At 41.0% G+C, this 25,443-nt stretch overlaps 1 protein-coding gene across 9 annotated transcripts in view; it reads right to left on the bottom strand.

Moving 5' to 3' along the window:
• Positions 1 to 25,443, bottom strand: part of ANK2 (ankyrin 2) — a 589,776-nt gene that overhangs the window by 40,364 nt on the left and 523,969 nt on the right. For 8 of the 9 annotated variants that reach the window (XM_084626827.1, XM_084626832.1, XM_084626829.1 and 5 more), the window contains 7 exons: positions 15,013 to 15,237; positions 13,183 to 13,281; positions 11,904 to 12,058; positions 10,000 to 10,211; positions 9,336 to 9,540; positions 6,966 to 7,062; positions 1,943 to 2,171 (listed from right to left, as the gene is read on the bottom strand). In XM_084626827.1, the coding sequence (XP_084482953.1) occupies positions 1,943 to 2,171; positions 6,966 to 7,062; positions 9,336 to 9,540; positions 10,000 to 10,211; positions 11,904 to 12,058; positions 13,183 to 13,281; positions 15,013 to 15,237 (1,222 nt within the window). The remainder of the gene's footprint in view (positions 1 to 1,942; positions 2,172 to 6,965; positions 7,063 to 9,335; positions 9,541 to 9,999; positions 10,212 to 11,903; positions 12,059 to 13,182; positions 13,282 to 15,012; positions 15,238 to 25,443) is intronic. The other variant, XM_084626833.1, reaches the window with a different exon arrangement.

Genomic DNA, 25,443 nt, shown 5'->3' with positions numbered 1-25,443 from the left:
AGGCTTTTCTGTGTTCAATACGAAACATGAATATTTATCAAACCTGCTAATTTAACTTCTTGGTGTTGGTGGATGAACACGGCTTTTCTCACTGATGTCAACAGTAAACATGCTGACAAAATCCAACTACTGCTGTCAAGGTGTTGACGATCTTTGTGATTATTAATAGGTATTCGGTGGAAAGTGGCAGGTGGGCACCTAACTGCTCTTAGAGCCTTTGAAAATCCAGAGCGCCATCCTCTATAAAATTTGATGTGCCTTACAAAGCTTAAATCATTTAAACATCAAAAACATGACTAATAAGTGCAAAAGAATGAATCCTGAGGTGGTTACTTGGCTTTTTCGAGTTCCTTCCTCAGGCAAACTTCTAAAGGAGTCAGTGGGAGATTATCTGAATAACAAGGAATTTAAGATTTTGTCTTGACAGGTTACATCGCAAAGCTAATTAAAATTAAATCGCTCTCCTGTGACCACCACAGAAAGGGTCACTGTGCGCTTTTCCTAGTGTTGAACAAAGCTTGCAGCTCCCATGTCTACTGGCAGTGCACAGCTGCCTTCATCCCGCCATTCCACTGAAGGTCTTGGAGTCAGAAAGCACAGGCTACAAAGTGAGCAGCCCTGGGTTGGAAGGAAGTGGGTGAGGCAGGCTGGTAGATGCATTGATTTATAACATCTTCCAGGTAGATTCCACAGACAGGGTTCCTACAGAGTGCGCAGGTGGGTTTAAAACTGCTTCTTCCTCTGAGAAAATTGTAAGGTGTGTGCATCGGTGTGCAATACTGCTACACCTGCCCTTGGGGTGATCTCCCTCCATTGTAGCTGCCCAGTGACCTAATTTCTCTGTTTTTGTGTACCAAATTCTGCGGTCCTTCATAGCCAACGTTCCTACCAACTTCAGTGACAGTTTTGCCTGTCTAAGGGCCACAGGAAATAGCCCACTGTAATCTTTCCTCCTCCCCCCAAAACTAGCATTACTCTTGCTTGACAAGAAACAAAGCGAGCCTTTCAGCAGGAGTATTCCTGTCTCCCTCAGCATTGTTTGTACACCACAGCAGAGTTCGTTTGATGAAGGCAGGACCCATTACCTTTCTGTATTGCTGTTTTGCATAGGAGTGATCATCACAGTATCCTGAGGACTCCCCTCCCCTGGATTCAATAGAGAGTGCCACCTATATAATACTCTCTAACCCTATTGGCATGAGGAGTAAAGGAATGAGTTTAGAGATTATTTTTTTCAAAAATGCCTCAAAAGAGACTTAGGAGCCTGAGTCTCATTGAATGTCAATAATATTTAGGTTTCTAGGTGCCTAAGTCAATTTTAAAAATGGAATCTAGGCTCCCAAAGCCACTTAGATGTTTTTTTAAAATTTTACTCGAGGGCTTGGAACTCTGAGCCTCCAGAATGAAGCATCTACAGGCCACTCATTCCAGCACCGTCCCAATGCTTTCTTTTAATCTAAAGATTACAACTGGGATTTTCCAAAGAACTCAGTGATGGCCTACCTTAGCTCCCATTGATATGACATGAGAGTTTCATATCAATTCAGAGCTGGCCTGAAACTTGGTGCTTGTTTTGAATTATCTTACACCTTGGTCTGAGATCAGAGTATTCTGCTTACAAAACATAACCAACTCGGTATGTAAACTATGCATACAACTTGAAAGTATAAAAAGAGTTTTCTGCAATTGCTGTTCATTTTTATGAACAGAAAAGCAGACTCAAAAGGCCAGTATACATTTCCACACACAAAAATATACCATCACATTCTTTGGTTTGGAGGATGTAAGCTTGATTTTGAATCCAATTACAAAACATTTCTTAAATACTAATGTCTGCCTCCTATATCAGATAGCATGCAGAATTTGTGATTTTAGAAATAGATGTGGCAAGACACTGTGAATGAAGACAAAAAAAATGATACTCTATAGTCTTGTATTGTACCTCTACATCCCTGCTTCTGGCAACTTCTGCAAAGTTTTCCTGTTGTTCTAGCGTTTTATCCACCTTGTCATCTGTCATGCAGAAGCACCTTAATCGAGCTTCAATGGGATCATGTGATTTGGCAAACACAACAAATTTGGCCATGTAGGGCACACAGATAATCTCTCTGTACACTTGGGAGGCAAAAGTAACAGATTCCTGTATCTGTCGACAGTCTACCAACCAAAACCTGTGAAGGAACATGAAGAGCAGTTATTGAAACTGGCCATCTAGCAAGATGTAAGCAATGCAAATCTCCATGCTGGTAGTGTAGACACTGTCCTGGAACCATTCCCCTCTGACATCAAGTAACACAGCCACAGTTATTCATGAAAAAACCAGAAAAAAATAGAAAATTAAAACTCATCAATTTTGGGAGATGAGGGTCAGGCTACCCACAATGCATTTTTTCTTGGTGAAAGGAAATTTTAACAAATGATATAGATCCTAATCCAGCAAAGATTTCAAGTTTGGGTGAAGTATATGTGGAAGTCTTTGCAGGTTCAGGACAATAAACAGTAACTTGCTGAATTAAAGCCCTGCTCACCTAACCTGTTGTCATTAAGGCTTAGCTGTAAACCAAAATATGCCCTACTAATCTCCATGTCAACTAGACAAGAAACTGCATTTTACAGCAGTGAACAGAACATACGATCTGCTGATAGGACATGAAAGGAAACTCTTTTCCTAGAGAACATCCCCCAGTACTAACCAGCTCCTGCACTATGGCCAGGCAGATTTACCCGAGCAAGAAATGAAAGCCTGGAACCTCAGGTATTATCTGGATTTTACAAACGATACAGCCCATACTGCCTGACATAGTTTCTTAGATAATATGCCTGCCTATAAACTGATTAAATCAATGAGAGGCCATCGTTTATCTGGCTTCACTTATTCAACAACCACTTACTTTAAACTGCTTACAAGAGAATACCAACTTCTAGCACTTTCCTCCAGCAGAGTTCATTGAAAACATTCCTCACTATTTCTCACTAAGCAACTTTCATTCATGTGATGTTGCAACAGACCCATGTATCGCAGACAGTAGACACAGATCACTATATAAATTGCATGCAAACCTCAGAAACCAGGACTAGTACTACAGCTCCAAAAACAGGCCTCTACCAGTTGAGCAGAAGGAAAACTTCCCTTACTTCCCAACTACCTTACCTTCCACCTGCTCTTTTGGCTAGTCAGTAGACAGCAACATTACCCCTTCTCAAAATGCAAGAACATAAATATTACCATTTTTGATTACAACTGCCATACACTTTGTTGAGACAAATAGACTGCTCTTTGTGTAATAAAGGCAGTGAAAAAAAAATCCTATCTTGTACAGTTCTGAGCTGAAGCAGCATAAATGCCCTGTTATATATTTTAAAATGAAAGGAATAAAAGCTGTTATTTTCATTTAGTTTATCTCTGGAGCTGATGGAATTTCATTTAAATAAAATTTGATGAGTGGGTGGAAAACGTGGTTGAGTTTGACACCCGTAGGAAGGAGGAGGAATTCACGAGGGGTCAAAGACTCCTCAGAGTTGATACAATCTACAGGGGGCTTATTACTTACTGTAGATCACATGGTACAGCGTCCCACAAACCATGCACTTTGAAACGTGATTACTCTGGTCTTACTCAACTGAAGATGAACAATAATGGATATTCATTCTGTGCCTTTCTTTACAACATTGAATGTGTTCATTGATTAAACAGTGGAAACTGATGACATCTGAACATGGGGAAGCAAATCTGATACTCAAAGGTCCTTAATTTACAGAAGTGGGGAAAGACTGTACTGTATCTGACTCAAACCAGGGAGGCAAACCTACCTTGAGAAGCCTCCACAGTGCTCAAACAGAGGAACATTTAAAAATTTGATTGCATGTACAGCAGACAAAAAGTACATCTGAGACTAAATTTGTGTCTGATGGAATGGAAATTGGCCAAGACTCCAATCAACTTCTTCAGTATTCTAGAGAAATGTAGTGATTTCCCAAACATTGCCTGGAAGGACTTAATCCTGTGAATGGGAGTGTGATTCTTGTAAAACCATTTTAAGACCTCAATTCAGAAAGGTACATATGCCTGTGGCTAACTTTAAAGCACATGCAGTACTGCTCACTGACTTCATGGATTTTACTTTAGGCACAGGTTTAAATATCTTGCTGAGTGAAAAGAGAGCAGGTGGAGCTTATAGAACAGTGGATTTCAAACTGCGGGTCATGACCCAGTACTGGGTCATGGAATGTAAGGCCCTGAGTCGCGGTGGCTGTGGTCAGCACCGCTGACCGGGCCGTTAAAAGTCCCGTCGGCAGTGCTGCCCGGCTAAGGCAGGTTCCTGCCTGTTCTGACACCGCGCTGCACCCCGAAAGTGGCCAGGAGCAGGTCCGTCTCCTAGGCGGGGGAGCTACGGGGGTCTGCGCGCTGCGCCCACCTGAACACTGGCTCTGCACTACCATAGGCTGGTTCCCGGTCAATGGGACCTTAGGGGAGTGGTGCTTGCGCGCCTCCACCTCGGAGCCAGACCTCCTGCTGGCCGCTTCCGGGGCACAGCACGGTTTGCGGTGCCGGGACATGGAGGAAGCCTGCCTTAGCACCCCTGCTGTGCAGCTGACTGGGAGCTGTCTGAGGTAAGCCTGCGCCACAATCCTCTACCCAGCCCTGAGCCCCCCCAAACCTGGAGCCCCTTCCTGCACCCCAAACCCCTCATCCCCAGCCCCACCCCAGAGCCTGCACCCCCCCAGCCTAGAGCCCTGACCCCCTCCTGCATCCCTACCCCAGCCCTGAGCCGCACACACACACACCAAACCCCTAATCCCCAGCTCTGTTGGGTCACGGGCATCAACAATTTTCTTCAACTGGGTCACCAGAAAAAAAGTTTGAAAACCCCTGTTTAAGAAGGCCTATACGTCAAACAATTGTGACTCATTGTTCACACACTAACAGCTTCCACATCTGGGCTTGCTGTTGATGCCATAACCCTAGTGCAGCTCTAGACCTGGATCTCTCAAATACAGTGTCTAATCTGCAATGCTGACTATTGAATGAAGTCTTTAATGTATGGCCTTTAACATAACTAATGCTGCATACAGCTGTTGAGACACAAAATACAGCTGAAGAGGTCTCTCTTTTGGTCTCTAGTGAAAAGTGTTTATTCCCCATCCATTTGAGACTGAGCATTTTGGGTACTTACCTTTTTAAAGCTTTACTGCTGGGCTTTCATTGCAAGTGGGGCTGTCTACACTGGGGAAATGTCTCACCAGTTCTACCAACAGAGCCCTTGTCTAGACAAGGTTCCAGAAGCTTGACTCAATTTTACCATTGTTTTGCTTAGACTTGCTTGTCAGTAGATTCATTTAATTAAAATAGTAGTAGTACCTGGTCTGGCTACCAAATGTTTGTCTATATCATCCACCAATTTTAACACTGGTTCAGTAGAAAGGGTGTTAGATCCTGAGAGCTCTGTACGGCCCTCTGCTGGTGAAAAGCAGACATTTTGTTTTGCTCCCTTGTCATCCCCCCTTTCCCTAGCCATGTGCTATATATATATATGCCTTTATACTGCGGGATGGAAGCAAGGATGGCTCTATTAGCTCTATTCATACAAATGTTTCTATTGAACCTGATGGGACAAGTTGCATGAGTGAAGTTACTCACAAGAATTTGAAGGACCGGGCTCATAGATTAAAAAGTCTTTAGGGAAGGAACTGTATCTTCCTAGATGTGTGTCTGGGCCTCAAAGGCGTGGGAACTAGGGATGCAGGGGGATGCTGCTGGCCCCGGGCCTGTGTCCCGGCTGCCAGCCTCAACTCTGGGCGGGGGGGACGGGGGAGGCGGTGGTGGACAAAGGTAAGGGGGCTGGCTTTCAACACCCTCACTATTAAAAATGTTCCACTGCTGGGCCTACCAGATTTTGATTCAGTGCCACTGTAATATAAATATCAGATAATAATAAACACCATATGTTAATAAAAAATATAGATTCTTTTGAAGATTCTGTTTATAGTTATTCAGAAGGATGAATCTGATCAGGAAAGTATTTCATCTCGGTGACACTGAACAGCTGCTAAAATCATGTCTCTGTTGTATCTGCAATGCAGCAAAATCTGCAGATAGGCAGATACTCTAGCTGAATTAATTTAGAATGAGTTAATGTGCAATTGCTTTGTTTGCAAATGGAAGGATGTGTTACTGCGGTTCGTTTTCATGTAAGCTTCACTCAGTTTGTTGACTGTGTCTCATGTTGTGATTTACATACAGGACCACTTCCAGGTCATTATACAAGTTCTCCCTCTCCGATTTCTGATTCTTTGGAGCTTGCTGGAAGTAACATATTATTTTATAAATTATAAACCAAGTACAGAAGCAACCTCTTTCCCCTGGTGGGTTTTCCCTGGATGAATCTTCAATTAACTGTTTAAACAAAAGACTTTTGGCTGCCCAGTCGAGGAGCACCTATCAGGCAAAACCATGGTGAGGTTTTCAAAGGGGTTCATTGATACTGCAACTCTGCACCCACTGAAATCTACAATAAAATTCCCATTTAATTCAGCAAGTACAACATTGAAAATCCCACATATGTCTGTAAAAAAAACATCTTCAGGCATAAAAGATCATATGAATGCAGTTGGGCCAATTATAAAATCTCCTCTCACATCCCAGTTGGATGGATGCACTCTGGGTCTAATCATTCATGCTATAGCAATGTTCTTAAGAGCGTCCATACTTTTAAACATTTGAGTAGTCTCATTGACTTCAATGGGTAAAATTACACATATGCTTAAGTACCTTGCTGAACTGTGGCTATCTTTTGCCACTAAACAGTTTAAAATAATCAGTTTATTCTGCTATATAGAAGATAATGGTTAAACTAAACTAAACCCCTTCCAAAAGAGATGTTAGATATAAGTGAGAAATGCATGGAAGAAAAAAGGACCAGATTTAAAGGGTTCAGTTTAACAGAGATGTTTTGCTGTGTGTGTACCTGGCAGACACATTTGTTGTGAAGGAAACACATTCATTGACAAACGTTAATGGTGTTGTTCCTGTAATATCTTCCCATTGAGCAGGGGTAGTTCCACCTGAAAGAATAAATAAATAAATAAATAAATAAAAATAATAGTTTAAAAACAAGCAAAATCCCAGCCCTCTTTTTTGTAGGAAATTTGTAGCATGTTTCAAATTGTTGTAAACAATAGGCCCAGTTTTTCCTTCAGTTACACCTGATGTTACGCCACTAATGTTAACAGGATTGCATGGATTTAGCCAAGGAGAGAGTTTGCCCAAATAAACCAATATTCATTTTCTCAAACGATGAGTGCTGAAGCACAGCTCTGGAAACAATCTTTTCAAACTGCATCTGAAACTGTATGGGACTTACAGCTAAATGCAAACCTCTGACATAGTAAAGCAAAAAGATGAGGCTAAAATTTTCTGTACAGTAACTCCTCGCTTAACGTTGTAGTTATGTTCCTGAAAAATGCGACCTTAAGTGAAACGGTGTTAAGCGAATCCAATTTCCCCATAAGAATTAATGTAAATAGGGGGGGTTAGGTTCCAGAGAATTTTTTTTCACCAAACAAAAAACTAGATTATATATATGCGTATATATATATATATATACACACACACACACACACAGAGTATAAGTTTTAAACAAACAATTTAATACTGTACACAGCAATGATGACTGTGAAGCTTGGTTGAGGTGGTGAAGTTAGAGGGCGTAAGATATTTCCCAGGGAATGCCTTATGGCTAAATGATGAACTAGCATTCGGCTGAGCCCTCAAGGGTTAACACATTGTTGTTAATGTAGCCTCACACTCTACAAGGCAGCATGAATGGAGGGAGGAGAGACAGCATGGCAGACAGAGACACACACCCTTTGTGTGGGAGAGAGAGAGAGACGTGCATTGCCCCTTTAAGTATGTTGACATCACTCTAAGTACATTGCCTTTTGAAGTATATCAGGAAGTTGAGACAGCAGCTGCGGCCAGCAAGCTCTCTCCCTCCTGAGCCCTGTCATGTCCCCATCCTGCTCTATATGGAGAAGGGGTAAGCGGGGGACAGGAGCGGGAGGAGATGGGACACCGTAACATTAGTTCCCCTCTGTCCCCCCATCCTGCACAGCAAGCAGGAGTCTCCCGGGAGCAGCTCCAAGGCACAGGGCAGGAGCAGCACATGGCAGTGGGCTGAGGGACAGCTGAACTGCCGACAATTGATAGCATGATGGGCAGCTGCCGCACAGGGAACTTAGGGGAGCAGGAAGCTGATAGGGCAGCTGCTCGCCCCCCCTGGTTCCAAGCCCCCACCAGCTAGCTCCAGTGGGCTGCTCCTCCTGCAAGCAGTGGACAAAGCAGGCGGCTGCCAAACAATGTTATAAGGGAGCATTGTGCAACTTTAAACGAGCATGTTCCCTAATTGATCAGCAACATACCAACGAAACGTTAACCAGGGCAACTTTAAGTGAGGAGTTACTCTATGTCATAACTAAACATAACGGGGGCATGGATCAGCATTCATGTCACACTTCCTGTCAGTACCCAGCCCAAGCCAGGAAAGCTAATGATCTAACCAGCAGACCAAATTCAGTAATGAATCCTGATCACGTGCCACCTGAGGCATGTTGTGCAAATGCTAAGAAGGAGAAAAACGTAACTTCTGCTCATTCCAGATTCTTTACCCATATAGTGGGAAATTATCCCAGTAACAACTCTGCTGAAGTTGTACTTGGGAGGAAGAAATTATCATAATAAATTTGTGATTTCTAGTGTATAGAACTTCCTTTTCCAATTATTCTGATTAGACTCAAGTTAAAGTTTTGCTATTTATTTCAGCAGAATTAATTCTGCAGAAGAATATTTTGCACATATAGAAAAATCTGTCGTATTATATTTTATATGCCAGTTGGGGAACCCCTCACTCATATTAATGAGCAGTTACTCATAACTGATTTCAATAGGACGAGCTGACCAAAGAAAATCAGGGGTTCCAAATTTGGCCCTAAACTCTCTGGGACATTGATTGTGTTTCCTTATGTGTCATGAACGTTTGGACATCATTGACCAGAATATGGTGCTCCATAAACAGAACCAATGAAGAAAATGCTAAGAAGTGAAAAGCATGGGGCTATACAGCATGGAGAAAAATATACAATACTGCTGCTGTTCTCCCAAGTGGTGAAATATCAGTTCCACTCCAGTGGAATGAATGCAGTTTATTTTCATATCACAGCCCCCAGTAAAGATTTTACAGAGATTTATGTCAATGTAATCTTTTAATACATTTGACCAACAACACTTTGTGATCTCAAGAGTCTGCATCACATACAAAACTCTAGTGCACTAAGCCTACCTGTTATGCTGCACAGTAATCTTAAAGTGGGTGTTTCTCCCCCATAACCATTCATCATCCCATCACTCGAGGCTTTGGGGACAGGAATAGTCATTGTGATTGGCTTGTGGAATTTCCTCCTTCTTGGCTCCAGGGTGACTATAGGACTGAAGGTTGCCTTGTTCCCTAAAATCTTCCTTACAAGTTCATTGTGCATAGGTTGGGCCTTTCCAAAGTAACAAGACAAAAATGAATAAACAATATGGAAATGTAGCTTAATGAAGATGTAAATGAATGTATCTGACCCCTGCCAGTGTTATATAGCAAGTCGTAATTAAATCCCACAACTCCTTTGTGAACTACGTTAGCATTACCATTGTAGCACAGAGAGATTAAGTGACTTGCCCAATATCCGACAGTCAGTCAGTTACAGAGTCATGAATAAAACTCAAGAAATCTGACTCTCACTATCTTGCTCTAGCTTCTAGACCTGACTCTCTCTCCCACAATTTTTATTTTGCTGTAGTGGCATTTTAGATAGCAGTGGGCAAATGGTGAGCTGATGTAATTGTTCAGCTGTCTGCTGACTATGCAATATAGAAAATGTATTGTTTTACCAGGGTCATGGCTCAAATGAAAAGCCAATGAGGAAGGTGTAATAAGCCTTGTCACTGCTTCTCTGTACCTGGAGGCCAACACGAATTCGCTTGGTTAGTGCGCCCTCTGGAAAGACTGCCTGCACTTGTGGTACTACAGTGCTGCTAAGCACACCTCCCTCAGGTCCAATGAGGTTGCTGTCCTGTTTGATCCGGGACACCACTGCAAAGTACTGTGGGAAATCCCTGGTGATGATACGGCAGATACGCTTCTTCTCAAGCTCCTCTGGAGTGTCAAGTACTAAGTGAAAAATGAGTCAGGTTCACACAACGAGAATTTCATAGAGCCAACACAGCAATTTCCAGACAAGAAAAGCTATACATACATAGCAAATAAAGGTGAAAAGCTTTAAAGACCTTTGAAATTTAAAGCAAAAACAGTAAAAGTCAGAATTCTGAAGGGAGTGGGGAATTAGAGATAGCCCAAAACACCTAATTCAGAACAAGATCTTTACTTTCCTGTAATGTGGGGGACATATAAATCAAGAACTTTGATTTGAGCTGATCTTTACACTATGTACCTACTTGAAGGCCAAGGATAACATCAACAGCACAAAGCTCCAAACAGTGAGTTACTTAAGTATGTGATTTAAGCACATAGGCAGTCCCATTCAGTTCAATAGTATTACTCACAAGCTTAATGTTAGGCACATGCTCAAGTACCACACTGAATGAAGATCTAAGTATAGCCTTTCTAAAAACTAAAATGCATCCTTAAGGTACATCCTCAACTACAGCACAAAGCCCATCTCCCTGCCGTAGATCATGGTCAGTGCCACTATGGAGTTATTACTATCCCCTCAAGTTGCAATAGTATCTGTGATTACTCAGCCCCTCCAAACAAGCAGCCTTCCATAAAGGTAATAAAATACAGCATGGTGAGATATTTGCGAAGGAAGCTCTTAGTTTAGTATTGTGAAAAGGGCATGGGAATTCATGTACCAAAAGGGAGTTAAACACTAAGAAGTTTTATATATGGAGGTTACTTACTGTCACTGGAAGTTTTTCGAGATGTGTGGTCCCTATGTGTATTCCACATGTGGGTATGCATGCACCCGAATCCAGAAATTCTTACAAGTAGTGTCCATTGGCCACCACATATGCAGTAGGTGTCTCCTCATGCTTGTGACTGAAGATATAAGAGCCAGCGCAGGCTGAAATCTCTCCAGTCCCTCTTCTTACCACAAATCCAACAGGTTTCGAAGCAGCGGGACAGAGGGTGGGAAGTGGAATCCAGAGATAGAGACCACACATCTCAAAGAACCTCCAGTTACAGGAAGTAACCTCCATTTCTTCTTCAAGTGCTGATTCTTATGTCCATTCCACATTGGGGTTATTGGCAAGCAGCGCTCAGACTGGAGGTGGGAGTGAGCCAGGAAGCCGGAGGCAAAGATGCTTGTGGTACTGCAGATACCATTGCTGCATCCACAGCAGAAGCGTGAACTGAGAAAGAGGGTCTGAAGAGGCATCGGCCCACACTGGCTCTTATTCCATCGGTTGGGAGCATGAGGAGACCTACTGCGCATATGTGGTGGCCAACCTCTGGACTCAGGCGCATGGCACACATGTATTCACGTGCACACATGTAGAATACACTTAAGGACCAGCACCCAAAGAAGAACTGCTCTTTACCAGATAATACCAGACATATTTTGCCTCTTTGATGCTTGTAAATGTGCTAGGATGTCAGCACACATATACCCCCAGCACTGCCATGTATACTAAGCATGTTATGATGTTCCACTGTGACTCCTGTGAAACATCAGCAGAATGTGGCAACATGGCCTCTGGAGAGAAGGTCAGTAGTGAGGCAGTCAATCAGAGAGGAGATAAACTAGGTCTTCCCCAGATACAGAAATAATACAAAGGATCATTTTAATTCCTCTGTTTTCTTCTTCAACCCCCACCTCACCCTTGTCCCAGCACTGAGTACCTTCATCCATTCCATTGAGGATTTCATTCAGTTCATCCTCGGTATATTCACAGAAATGCTCCTTCCAGCTGTCCCCATTCTCACTGCGCAGGATTACCAGCTCTCTCTCTTTCCCACGCAGAGCTGCAAAATGGGGGATCTCCACGATCACAGGCCTGACACAGCAACACAGCACATTAAATGTATATGGGTGAGAAAGGAAGAAACAGAAGTAACAGCAATCCATTCAGTCTGTTACAAAGTAACCTGGAATTCTACCCACTTCTCCAGCATAGTTGGGTGCAATCCTGAACAGCATATCAGTGGGTCACTAGAGCATCTTCGCTTTTTATAAGGACTCAGTATGTACGGTAGGACAGTTTAGATGTGCATACATCTCTTTACACACTGAAGGTACACACTGACAGCACTCAGTAAGGAAGCAGTAGTTTGAACAGAGATTTTAGAGTGTTGTTACAAACTGATAAAATTACTAAAACTCGTGCTCATTTTAGCTGTCGCCACCACGTGTGTTAACCTGTCCAATCTCATTTCAAAGAGAATCCACTGCAGTATATACAGACAGTGGGACAAATTCTAATCTGGTATACTAGTGAAAATCAGAATAATGTCACTGAAGTCAATGGGCTTGATTAATCTCTCACTTATGCTGATTTTATACCAACATTAATCTGGATTTCTACTAGTGTAGAGGAGATAAGAATTTGTTTCATTATGAACACACGTAAATATATATGTGTGTGTACACACACTCATAACTCTGGTATTTTCTACACTCTGTAAGAAAATATAAATATGCACTATACATATACCTCACGAGTGCATAATGATATAGGCCATCATGTACTTGATAAGTGTCATGCTTATTCATACTATGTTATATTATATCCAACATATAACATATTATTATTGGTTTGGTAGCAATGGGTGCAAAATAGACACACGCACAGAAGATTCTTTTTAGTTCCAATCCAGGTTGCTTTGCTACAGACATCAAGCACAAAACAGCTGGCACATTTTACAGCTAGGAAGATCTCATGCTAAAACAAAAATGAAGGTCACAGAACTTTACAAAAAAGATATAAACATACCACCAAAACAAAAACCACATACCACAAGGATTGGAAAATGGTCCACTAAAGGTTAGATATACAAAATTTCAAATCATAGAAAGGGACAATGTCATGGGCACAATGACATAAAAAAATAAATCATATTGCAGGAGAAGGAGAAGAAAGGGGAGGCCAGCATCCATCAATTTGTTTTAAGTCTCTCCTACCCAAGGAATTTGGTCCCAGGAGGCCCCAGCTGAAGGATTCGGCTGACCAAGCTTTCTCCCTCATTAAGTGGGGGAGGAGCCGTAGGCAGATGAAGTTTACTGAGTACATCCAAAGCAGCAGTGAAAGAAAGAACATAAATAAGCTTTATGTATGTTTTTTTCAGAACCCCAGTGCCACTGTCTGGTCAACAGAGTAGAATTAGGTGAAACACTGAATAAGGTTCTGCCCTAGTTGTGTCCCACTGCTGATAGAAATTAATGAAATGCTTCCATTAATGTTAATGGAATTTTTGTCATTGAACTTAATGGGAGCAGAATCCGGCTCTTAGAATGGATGTGTCAGTGTAGTACAGTAATATTTGTGTTGGCAGGTACAGTACACAATACCTGATTTCACTGCCAGGACGCCACCCAGAAAAATGCCCATTAGTAGGGGATAAACCTATCAGGAGCGACACAAAAACTCTGACTAACGTATGCATGTGTGTTATTCAGATGAATTTTTATTGAGATTCCTCATTGGATGGAGGGACCATTTAAAAAAATAAAAGGTACTGCATGTTAGTGTGAATGTGGGGAAGGAGAGAAGATTAGAGAAATAATGATTGTGACAGCAGAGGTATTCTGCTGGTATTTTAAATTTGGTTTTTGATAAGAACTGACCTAGATTAGAAGAGAATATCAAATTAGTATTTTGTTTGGCAGCTTTTCTGCTGATGCATCTGAAACCTAGGAGCACCCTATTTGTCACAGAAGAGGACTGGCCTCTAGCTTTATGTTCCCAGTGTTTCATAACCCTTCCTGATCCATTATTAAAGAACAGCATCAATAAAATATTGGGAACAAGCATGGATACTTTCCCCTCTCATACTTGATTCAATGTATTTTTAAAAAACATCAAACCACCTCTCACTCTTCCTCAAGCTCATTCCTCCAGATATAATTTCAGAAGGTGGCTCTGCTGATTACCTTTACATGACAGGACTTAACTACAATTGAATTGTCTCAAAATGGATTTAAACTGTTGCCTTTCATAACTTCATTCGTCAGTTTCCAACTGAAGCCATTCACTCTATTGGAGGGGTTCCTTCAATCATCCATTTTTGGATGCTACAGTTGATAAGGAGAGTAGCTGGTAAAACAAACAAAAGTGTGGAGAACGGCTGGTTTCAGCAGAAAATTGCTAAAACAAGCACAGCAGTAGTTGCAGTTCTGATCTTTCTATTGGGTATTGCAACATAGGACAAAATAAACTGCTAAAGAATTCCTGAGTTGTCCTATTGTTTGAACTTGCAATTTTAACCCCAGAAAAATCAAAAGCTTGTGCTTCCCAGATAGTCCAAATTATTGACAGCAGGCCTATAGACAAAACACAAGTTTCTACTATAAGTAGCTTTAACTTGTGCTGTATCTGTAGCAGGCTTTAAATTTGGTTTTAGATCAGTGCTGTGCTATTTGTTATTCATGCCTTAACTGTGGATGATATAAATAGAGTATGAATTGCCTAACACTGACAGCAATGCGATTTCCATTTTACTAGCACGGCACTGATTAATAAACTTATTCGAGGAAGCACACTAAACCTTAGTGTTAGTGGTTAAAAAAATCAGTGTTTTCAAATGAAAAGGCATACAAGCTAAGTGAATTGCTGACAAACTAATAGCTGATTTGCACTAGGGGCCCTATAATGTTATGATCAATATGTAACAGTATACTAAACAGACATTTTCCATTTAAATCTTGAAGCAGGGGCTACGCTACCCCAGTGCAATCTGCAAACAGATGGAGCTATACCTATCATTTTCATTTCGGTCAAACAGAAAGTCTTACCCAAGAAACTGAGCACCAGAAGGTCCAACTTCAATCAGGCGGCTGGCCAGACCTTCTCCTTCCACCATCGGCGGCATGGTGGCCAGTCTATGGCGTTTGACCAATCTGCAGGTTACTCGTGTTGGGGCAGTGCATTTCCGAGGAGGAATAATGATCCTTAACCCGTTGTGTCTGCAACCTCGCATGGCACCACCACGGGCATCCACCATGAAGCTAACCAGGAAGCTGAAAATAAATTTATATTAGATATGACTGGAAAGTGTATTAGCCAAAGCAAAATCACTTCAGTTCTGTTCCAAAAGGTTTTCTTCCAAAATGTAACAAACTATATATCTAGGGCACTTTCTTAATCCGTACAGTTAAAAAAACCAACTCCCCTTTTGTATATGTAGCACTAATTCATGCTAACATCCCTGATGGCTTGCACTAAAAATATTTATCTTAAGAGCTTTTCATAGCAACACTCTTATTTTGCAATGCAACTGCTGGAAGAAATATACCATATATAAAATATAGCGTCATGACCAAGTGTCTTTATTTTATACATATATATATCGATATACACATTTTCATATTATATATTTTTCCGCAATGCTATCTGGCATATTTCTACCACTAGTGTCATTGCAATGTAAGATGGGCATGATACACACACATGTATAGTATACAATTTTAATATATATTATTAAAGGAAAATGGCTTACTAATGCAATAATATAAAGGCAATTCTGATTTTTTGAAAGATCAGTATAATTTTTTTAGTAGTCTGATGTAACTAAAACTCCTAAAATTATGTAATTCACAGATTATGAGCCAAATTTTGTTCTGGAGTAAGCAGTTACAACTCCTATTAAAACCAGTGGGAGTTGTAGCTCTTTATATCAAGTATGAATGTCTCCCTATCTCTTTAACATTTAGCATTTCTTAAAAACTTTTCACTATATGATATCATGACAAACTGACTAGAGAGAAGAAAAATAATCTTCAAGATTTCAATTCACTTTTTTTTAAAAAGTGACTATATTGACTTTTAACAAGATAAACACTACTTCTTACTACATTTCAGATGCCCACTTTTCTCCTTACCCTTTCCAAAGACAAAACAGGACAGGAGAAAATAAGGATGGGATTCTTCTACTAAAATCATTTCCTTATACAGAGAGAATGGCATATAATCGAATGTGAGATGGGCTTGTTGTCAATTAGGATACTGTCCCAGTGTGCCTCTGTTATATAAGGATAAGACAACTACAGAAAGATGTGGAGATGTGAGCAGGTGGTAACCATTCTGTAATGGGTTTATTTATAAATTTCTGCTTTTTCTCTCTTACTATATATACACGATGTTAATACGTCTCTGTAGGACACCCTACAGTGGCAGGAAGACATCTGTGGCAAGGAGGTCCCTCATGGCTTGAGATAAATTGCCTTTATTTTTTTCCTTTCTCCTACCTATAGCCCACTTTGTTCAGTCATGACTAGACAATGTGCTGATTTTGATAGTTGTGCTGCGATCTGGGACACAGCTTAATTAAAGCCATTTCTGTGAAACATACAAAACCCTAGAAAAAATGGCTACTTTAAATTTTATATTGTTTAGTTTCATGACTTATCATCATCACTGCCCTGGGGGTGGAGAGGCCGGCTTGCTGCAGCGAGAGTAGGGAAAGTACATGAGGCAGGATAATACCAGACCTACTTTTAGGACTACACTAGTCATCAGACGGGGATTCACACAAATACTAACATCTGCACGGAGAGACCTGCAATAAAAAAATCTTACCACATGAGAGACAAATACAGATATTTTTCACTCTCTGGGGTCACTCGGTATTACAAATATTTGAATCCATTCATTATCAAAACATTTACAATTCATTCCACATGCTGTTAAAACAGAACACCCAACACTCCGTGCAAGTCACGTCATAAAAATGAATGAGAGGAAGGAGCCACAACCTGCCAATCTAAAGCACGCCATGCACCATGGATGCCATATGAAGAGACTTCCCACTCCTTCCCACACATGCAGTCTCCTAGTCTACCACCATTCATATACCTCTAGATTTTGTTTAGTGTAATACCCTATGGAGTACAACTATTATCTCATTCCTCAGGGGACTGATGGTTTCTGTGGTTTTAACAAAAAACAAACAAAAATGAACAAGTATTTACAGCTTTAATTCCTTAGGGTTCATTTTTGAAGAAAGGACTCTACCTATCTTAATCCATTCTAGATATAGTTTAGTGTTATATATATATATATATATATATATATTTATGAATAGGGATGAAAGAGGAAATCAAGGATGCTAGTTGCTCAACTTTTACAATAATGCTATGTGATTGTCTTTCCAAGATAAAACAAAGTCATTATCTAGATGCAGTTTTTGTGTCACCTTTATAATAAATGAATGAAAATGTTTGTGACTTTTGTCTCTGAGAATCAGCCTAAAATTCAATGATGAAGAATGCTTTAGAAATGTATTTAACAACAGCCTAAGTTCTGGGACGGCATAAGGAGTTCACAATCTGGTGTTAATATTGTGAACAACTACAGAAACTGCTACCACTGTTATTAGAGCTGGCTGAATTATTTGGTGCAAATAATTTACTGAATTAATTTTGGCATTTTTTTTCAAGTGAACTAATCATTAATACAATTTTTTTCATTATTCAACAAGTGCTCAAGATGGTCAACTAATAGTAAATGATAATGGAGTCAACAATTTTTTTCCTTTCATTCAGGGAATACTTTATTCCCAATGAAAATCTTTTTCTTAGAAATTAAGCAATTCATCGCACATTGTGTGTCAACATCACTGTGCACACTGGGGCTGCTACTGAAATACAAATAAATAGATAATAATATCCATAAATAATAATTCAACATCCCTAATAATGCATATGGCATAGTACCCAATCAAGGAATCCCTGCTACAATAGCAATACTGGCCTCTGCTATTTTCACAGGTGGTACTTTCTTTTTAAGTGAAGCTTTCTAAGGAGTGAAAGTTTTCAGATAAGCTAAAAAATGAGAAATGAACTGAAATTATGGTGCTTTCCCATGAAACAGACAGCCTGTATACCTGTGAAGTAGCCCTGGAAGAGGATATTTGTTTAGACAACAAATCAGTGGTGTAAAAGTGAAGTTAGAAATAGGACAAATATCTCTTTTTTCAACATTCTTATTTATACTGGAATTTTGCAGCATGTTCACAAGTAATATAGTAGCAGCCCCTGTGTTCCATCCACTGGAACATCCAAGATCTACTGAAGGTCAACTTACAATTCTAGTATGGTCTGTGTCTCTAATGAGCGTCACAGGTGCAAAATACTAGCTATTTAACTTCAACCCTTCTCAGCCAAAGACATAAAAGCATGAAGCAAACTAACTTGTCAGTCTTCCGTTTATTTAGGGTATCTAGCAGCTGGAATAAGCAAGAGAAAGATCCCAAATATTTATTAGTAAGGCCAGCTACTATCCTCAAAAACAGAAATAGGCCAAGAAAGGCACATTTGAGAGAGGATATAAAGATAACGAGATTAAAAAAGCATCAGCGGACTAGGGACATTGACAATTCAGAAGTAATAGCTGATTTTGTTAATACAGCCATTAATAAAATGCTTAATCCTGCTTTCACTGACAGGGCCGGCCCACAACATTTTGGCACCTGAGGCGGGGAGCTCAAATGATGCCCCCATGCTCCCTCGCTTGGGCCAAAACTTTGAAAGGACTCAATTCTGCCTTCTTCCTGTTCTGCTTCTCTCATGGTACTGCTCTGCTACCTACCCCAATAAAGGAAAACGAACAACTTAAAACGCCTTGTTCAAAAACATTAAGTAACACTTAACTTTCAAACACCTGAACAGCAAATGTAACTTTTCTTGTCTGCGTAGTAAACACTGGCATTTTTATCTGTTTGAATGATCAAAGTGGTGCTTTCCGTGCCTTCTTGGTTGCAAAGATTTGAACTGCTTCCTGAAAGTCCACAGTCTGGTCCAGCTCATGCTCTACTGAGATGGTTGCAAGGCCGAACAGCCTCTCCTGTGTCACTGTGGAGCGTAGATGTGTTTTTATTAACTTCAGCTTGGAGAAGCTGCGTTCTCCACTGGCAACTGTTACAGGAACGTTAGAAGTATGTGCAGAGCAACAAAAGCATTTGGAAAGAGGGTGGTCACCTTATTTGTGCACATATATTCCAGAACAGCCTTTGGAGTTGATCCTGCTGAAATGTATCTTGAAAGGGCTTTCAGTTCATCACCTAAATCACTCGCATCAATATCGCGCATGTCATCATGTGTCAACACTGTCTCTAGTGCCCTGCATTGCTGGTGTAGGTCTTCTTCAGGTATAGCGAGGAGTTTTGGAATATCATACAACTTCCCAAATATACTGCTGTGTTCCTTGAGCTGCATGAAAAGTTCTTCAACTGACTGTATTGCACAACCTAGCACCTGGTTAAAGAATTCAACTTTGAATTGTTGTTTGGGGTCTCTTATGGGATTATCCCGTGCCTCGTAATCAAAATGTCTTCTTCTTCGGTGACTCTTGTATTCTTGAATGGGTGGGAAAACAGCCTCAGTGTGAAGTTCTTCTGCCAACTTCTGTGCACTCTTCAGAATGTTTTGAAATCCTTCGTCTGACCGGTAAGACTGTAGGTATGACTTTGCTTTGTCCAGTTGTTCCATTGCTCCAGACATATCAAGGTCAACACCTTGGAGTCTTTTGCTTACAACATTTATTTCAAACAGTATGTCATGCCACAACACTAAACCACACAGAAATTCGAAGTTATGTATGTTTCTGGTGATTCCATTTCCCTCTACCACTGTTCTCTCATGAACAGTTCCTGTCATAGCATTATCCTCCATAATGGCAACTCTGGCATCATCCATTCTTCCCAATTTGGTGTTGGATAGGCTTTTTCGCCTCCACTCGACTTTCCCATCGTGTGGCACTCAGTGGTTTCAGTGTCAGAGAGGATGTTCCCAAATGTTGCTTCAAAATTTGCCATCGATGAGTTGATGCAGAGAAAAATACATAGATGCTTTGAATTACATTAAAATATTTAGCAGCCTCACTAGATGCTGATGCTGCATCACTGACCACCAAGTTTAATGAATGAGAACTGCATGGGACAAAAAAAGCTCGAGGGTTTAACTCTCGGATCCGTGTCGGCACTCCTCTGTTCTTTCCTCCCATGTTGGCACCATTATCATAGCCCTGACCTGTCATGTCAGCTATCGCAATTCCCGTATCTTCCAGCTTTTTAAGAAGCACATTTGTCATACCAGCTCCTGTAGTATCATCAACATCTAGAAAATGCTCTCTGACAGTCACCATTGCAGGGACATTTTCACTAGGTTCTGTTGTTACAAAACGCACCATTGAAGTCATTTGATCCGTATGGCTGATGTCAGGTGTGCAGTCCAGAATAACAGAACATAAGAAAGGTCATACTGGGTCAGACCAAACGTTCATCCCGCCCAGTATCCTGTCTACCAACAGTGGCCAATACCAGGTGCCCCAGAGGGAGTGAATCTAACAGGTAATGATTTTGTGATCTCTCTCCTGCCATCCATCGCCACCCTCTGACAAACAGAGGCTAGGCACAACATTCCTTAGCTAATAGCGATTAATGGACTTAACCTCCATGAATTTATCCAGTTCTCTTTTAAACCCTGTTATAGTCCTAGCCTTCACAACCTCCTCAGGCAAGGAGTTCCACAGGTTGACTGTGCGCTGAGTGAAGAAGGACTTCCTTTTATTTGTTTTAAACCTGCTACCCATTAATTTCATTTGGTGGTCTCGAGGTCTTATATTATGGGAAAAAGTAAATAGCTTTTCCTTATTCATTTTCTCCACACCACTCATGATTTTATATACTGTTACCCGGGGTTCTTTCAACCCAAAGCTCTTGGTAACGTTTACTCTGTGCGAGGTGGTGTCAGGAAATAAATCAGGGGAGACATGGCCGTCCGACCAATAGCCGGCTGGTACAAACAGGACAATGCAAAAGTGCTTTCACTTAAAGCTAAACTTTACTTAGTCTCAAGCACTTACACACTTCCGCAAAAGGTTAGTAAAACACCCCCAACCTTTGATAATTACCAAAGCTGAGTGTGGCTCTCGAGTGGCACAGCGGCCAGCTTCCAGTGGCCAAATCTTTCGTCTGCCAATGGGGACTGCAAGATGTATCCAGAGGGAGAGTCCAAAAAGAGTCCAACTACCTCAAACTTTTTCCCCTTATTTATACATTAGACATGCCCCTTAAAGAAAACTTGTTACAAGCAGTTTCAGTGGTCCAACAAAAGGTTCCTTCTGATTATTGATTAACCAGGTGTGGGTTTTTCCAGAGTTTGCAGCCTTGAGGCCCCCAATAGATATTCCTGGGGCACATCCTGCTCCTCTATGCATGTATCAGCCACTTCAACACAATTCTTATCAGGAAGGACACGGGGTCAAGCTGCCCTCTCTGTGGCACCTAAAGACCCCCCTCCCCTCCTGCCTTGGTTAAGCTAAGCCTGCTGACTTGGTCAATTTACAGCCTGCTGACTTGGCTGCTTTTAGCAATAAGCCATAGTGGTTTCAGGCACTTTACTGGTTTGTCAAAGTCTTCCCGTACAATACCTCTATCATATCCCCCCCTAGTCTCCTCTTTTCCAAGCTGAAAGGTCCTAGCCTCTTTAATCTCTCCTCATATGGGACCCATTCCAAACCCCTAATCATTTTAGTTGCCCTTTTCTGAACCTTTTCTAATACCAGTATATATCTCTTTTTTGAGATGAGGGGACCACATCTGTATGCAGTATTCAAGATGTGGGCATACCATGGATTTATATAAGGGCAATAAGATATTCTCCATCTTATTCTCTATCCCTTTTTTAATGATTCCAAAAATCTCATTTGCTTTTTTGACTGCTGCTGCATACTGCGTGGACGTCTTCAGAGAACTATCCACGATGACTCCAAGATCTTTTTCCTGATTAGTTGGAGCTAAATTAGCCCCCATCATATTGTATGTATAGTGGGGTTATTTTTTCCAGTGTGCATTACTTTACATTTATCCACATTAAATTTCATTTGCCATTTTGTTGCGCAATCACTTAGTTTTGTGAGATCTTTTTGAAGTTCTTCACAGTCTGCTTTGGTTTGAACTATCTTGAGCAGTTTAGTAACATCTGCAAACTTCACCACCTCCCTGTTTACTCCTTTCTCCAGATCACTTATGAATAAGTTGAACAGGATTGGGTCCTAGGACTGACCCTTGGGGAACACAACTAGTTACCTCTCTCCATTCTGAAAATTTACCATTTATTCCTACCCTTTGTTCCCTGTCTTTTAACCAGTTCTCAATATGAAAGGATCTTCCCTCTTATTCCATGACAACTTAATTTACGTAAGAGCCTTTGGTGAGGGACCTTATCAAAGGCTTTCTGGAAATCTAAGTACGCTATGTCCACTGGATCCTCCTTGTCCACATGTTTGTTGATCCCCTCAAAGAACTCTAATAGATTAGTAAGACATGATCTCCCTTTACAGAAACCATGTTGACTTTTGCACAACAATTTATGTTCTTCTATGTGTCTGACAATTTTATTCTTTACTATTGTTTCAACAGAGTAATATCTTGCTGACTTCAGATCTGCCACAATCTTCTGTTTGACTTTTATTGCCAGCAACTGTATGATCTCATTTTGAATTGTTTTTCCAAGGTAGTGGTGTGTGTACATTTCTTGGGTGGTGACTCTTCTTAGATGCTCCTGGAGTACAGCATCAAAATCAGCCATCAGCTCCACAATTTTAAGGAAGTTTCCATTGTTTGGCACATACAGCTGATCTGAAGTGCCACGAAGTGCTAGGTTTCGGGTAGCAAGTATTCTTACCATGGCAATAAGCCTTTTCAGAACACTTTGCCAGTCAAGAGCAATCTTCTCTTGATGCTGATCATCTATGGTGGCCTTTAACCTTAGTCTCATCTCAAGCTCTTTCCATCTATGGAATGCTTTCTGGTGATTTGCTGCCTTCTCATGGCATGCCAGGTTTCTAGCCAGATTTTTCCAGTCCTTTGTTCCTGTAGAACCCAATGTGGCTGGAGCATTAGACTGGAAGAGTTTGCAACACAAACAGTATGCAGCATTCTGGGTTTTTGAGTACATAGGCCATGGCCTCTCCACTTTGTCACCATTGTGGTTTTCACGCCAGTAATGTGTTGGATGGAAACTTCTATTTTCATTGTTTTTGGGGAACATGAAGTTTTTCACTTGCTGTGGCCCATGCAGTACATGGAAGTCCCTCAGGCTACTGCTCAAGTGGGTCCACAGTCCTGGATCATCTAGACTTAAGGAACTAAACTCAGCAGCAGCTGTTTCTTGCGCCTCCACCACACTCTTCTCTGATCTACACTTTTCTTCAGGAATGTGCATGGCTACATCCATTTGAGATGGAGATATGGATGCTGCAGTAGCTGCCAGGTCACCTGCACTCTTGACTAACTGGAAGATCAGGCATCTCCTCACCACTTACTTACTCACTGGGGCTGGAAGGCTCACCGTGAACATTTGTGTCTACGTAGCCCAGGACCTCCTTCCTGCTTAGATAGGAGATAGCTCATTCCTGCTTTGATAGAAAAGCTTCCTTTGCTTTCTTTCTTTTTCTGAACACCAGAGGGGCGTTTTCTTCTTTCACTCATGACTGCTGTTCTGTGCCAGCTATAGTGGCTCTCAACACTCAATTGAAGGGGACAAATAAGCAGGCTGGTAGCAGGGTCTGAGTGAGGGAAGATATCCGCGTCTTAAGGGCCTAACTGGCTCCTACTACTTCAGTTGACTGCCTGTTCTCCTCAAGTGGGTTCAGGGAAGCAGCAGGAAACAGGAAGCTCCCTGAGAAGCTGGTGTTAATCAGTCCAGGCTCCTTGTGGTGCTAGAAAGGTACATAAAAGGCTCCTCCTCCTCCTCTCTCCCTGCAGCTCCTGCTGCTTTTTGTTATTCCCTCTCACCTTTTCTCCTGCCTGCCTGTTATGTCTCTTGTGCCCTCCTTCCTCCAGCACAGCACTCCACCATCCCTAAGAGCAGAGAGAATACACATGCACCAGCAGCAGACACAATTTTCTACACTCTGGGTCCTAGTGGCGCCCCTCCCCCCTTCCAGTCTGGCACCTGGCGGCTGCCTCAGTTCACCTCATGGTAAGGCCAGCCCTGTTCACTGAAGTCGATGAGAAACATTTCACTTATTTCAATGGTGAAGGATCAGGCCTAAAATGGTCCAAGAATACATGGTAAGTGGAATATATGCAAATCAGCAAGTGTGGATGATATTTCTATTGATTTCAATAGGGCCAGGATTTCACCCTACATGGCTTAAGAGTTTTAAAGTAATGAAACAATGAATTTATTAAATCACTGGTAAATAATTTTGAAAAAAAAAATCCTGGAGAACGAAGGAGGCAGCAGATGTATATCAAAAATCAAATGTCATACCAGTCTTCTAAAAATGGGAATAAAATAAGCAACCCTGACAATTACATCCAATAAGGCTAACCTCTATCCAGAGTATAATCATGGAAAAAATATTAAGAGGAAGAAAACCCAGTAACCTTCTAGATTATAATAGTCATAAGCAATTATGGGTTTGGTAAAAACAAAGGCATGGGGGTTGAATAAAAACAAATCATGATGGAAAATTAATTGCTTTTCAAAATCTAATTACTTTACAGCTTCACCCACTAGTTTGTAACAGATTTTAATAATGTGTTCAATGTTCTGATTCAGAAACTTTTACATAAAAAGTCAAACGGTGTCATACTGAGTAAACATTTTCTGAGGGACTGTGAACAAAAGTTAATGATCAACAGCAATGTATTGAGTTGGAGGAAGATGCTGCAGGGACGGTGCTTAATTTGATATTTTATTAGTGATCTAGAGGATGAGAAAACGGCATATTATTTACATTCATAGATGATTCTAGATTGGAAGGTGATTCAAACACCAGTGAAGACATAAGAATAAAATAAGGGTTAAGACTGTGAGCAAGAAATAACAAAATTAGATAAATGCAAGCTAATGATCAGTGTATCTATGGAAGAGTAATCTGAAACTGATATTGAGTAGGAAGGAAGAAACTGGAATACTGTACACCAAAGGAGAATTATGAGTAATAGAGAACAGCTAATTATGTATGACTTTGCTATTTGTTATCGCAGCAAAATAAAAAGCCTTTGCAAATTTAGACATATGCATGCATTATTTCACAGACTAGAGAGTTAATAGTACCTTTCTGTATGATTCTGGTGAGATCATACCTAAAATATTATGCACAGTTCTGGACACTTAGTACTAGAGATGGGCTAGAGTCCTAAGTTTTGAAGTGGGCAGAGCTATCAAAATCTGGATCAAACTTAAGATCCACATTTAGTAATCTCTCTCTCT

The sequence above is a fragment of the Lepidochelys olivacea genome (genome assembly GCF_965140295.1).
Source record: "Lepidochelys olivacea isolate rLepOli2 genome assembly, chromosome: 4".
Classification (NCBI taxonomy): domain Eukaryota; kingdom Metazoa; phylum Chordata; order Testudines; family Cheloniidae; genus Lepidochelys; species Lepidochelys olivacea.
The sequence above is the reverse complement of the archived record's forward strand: the minus strand, read 5'-3'. Positions and strand labels throughout refer to the sequence as shown.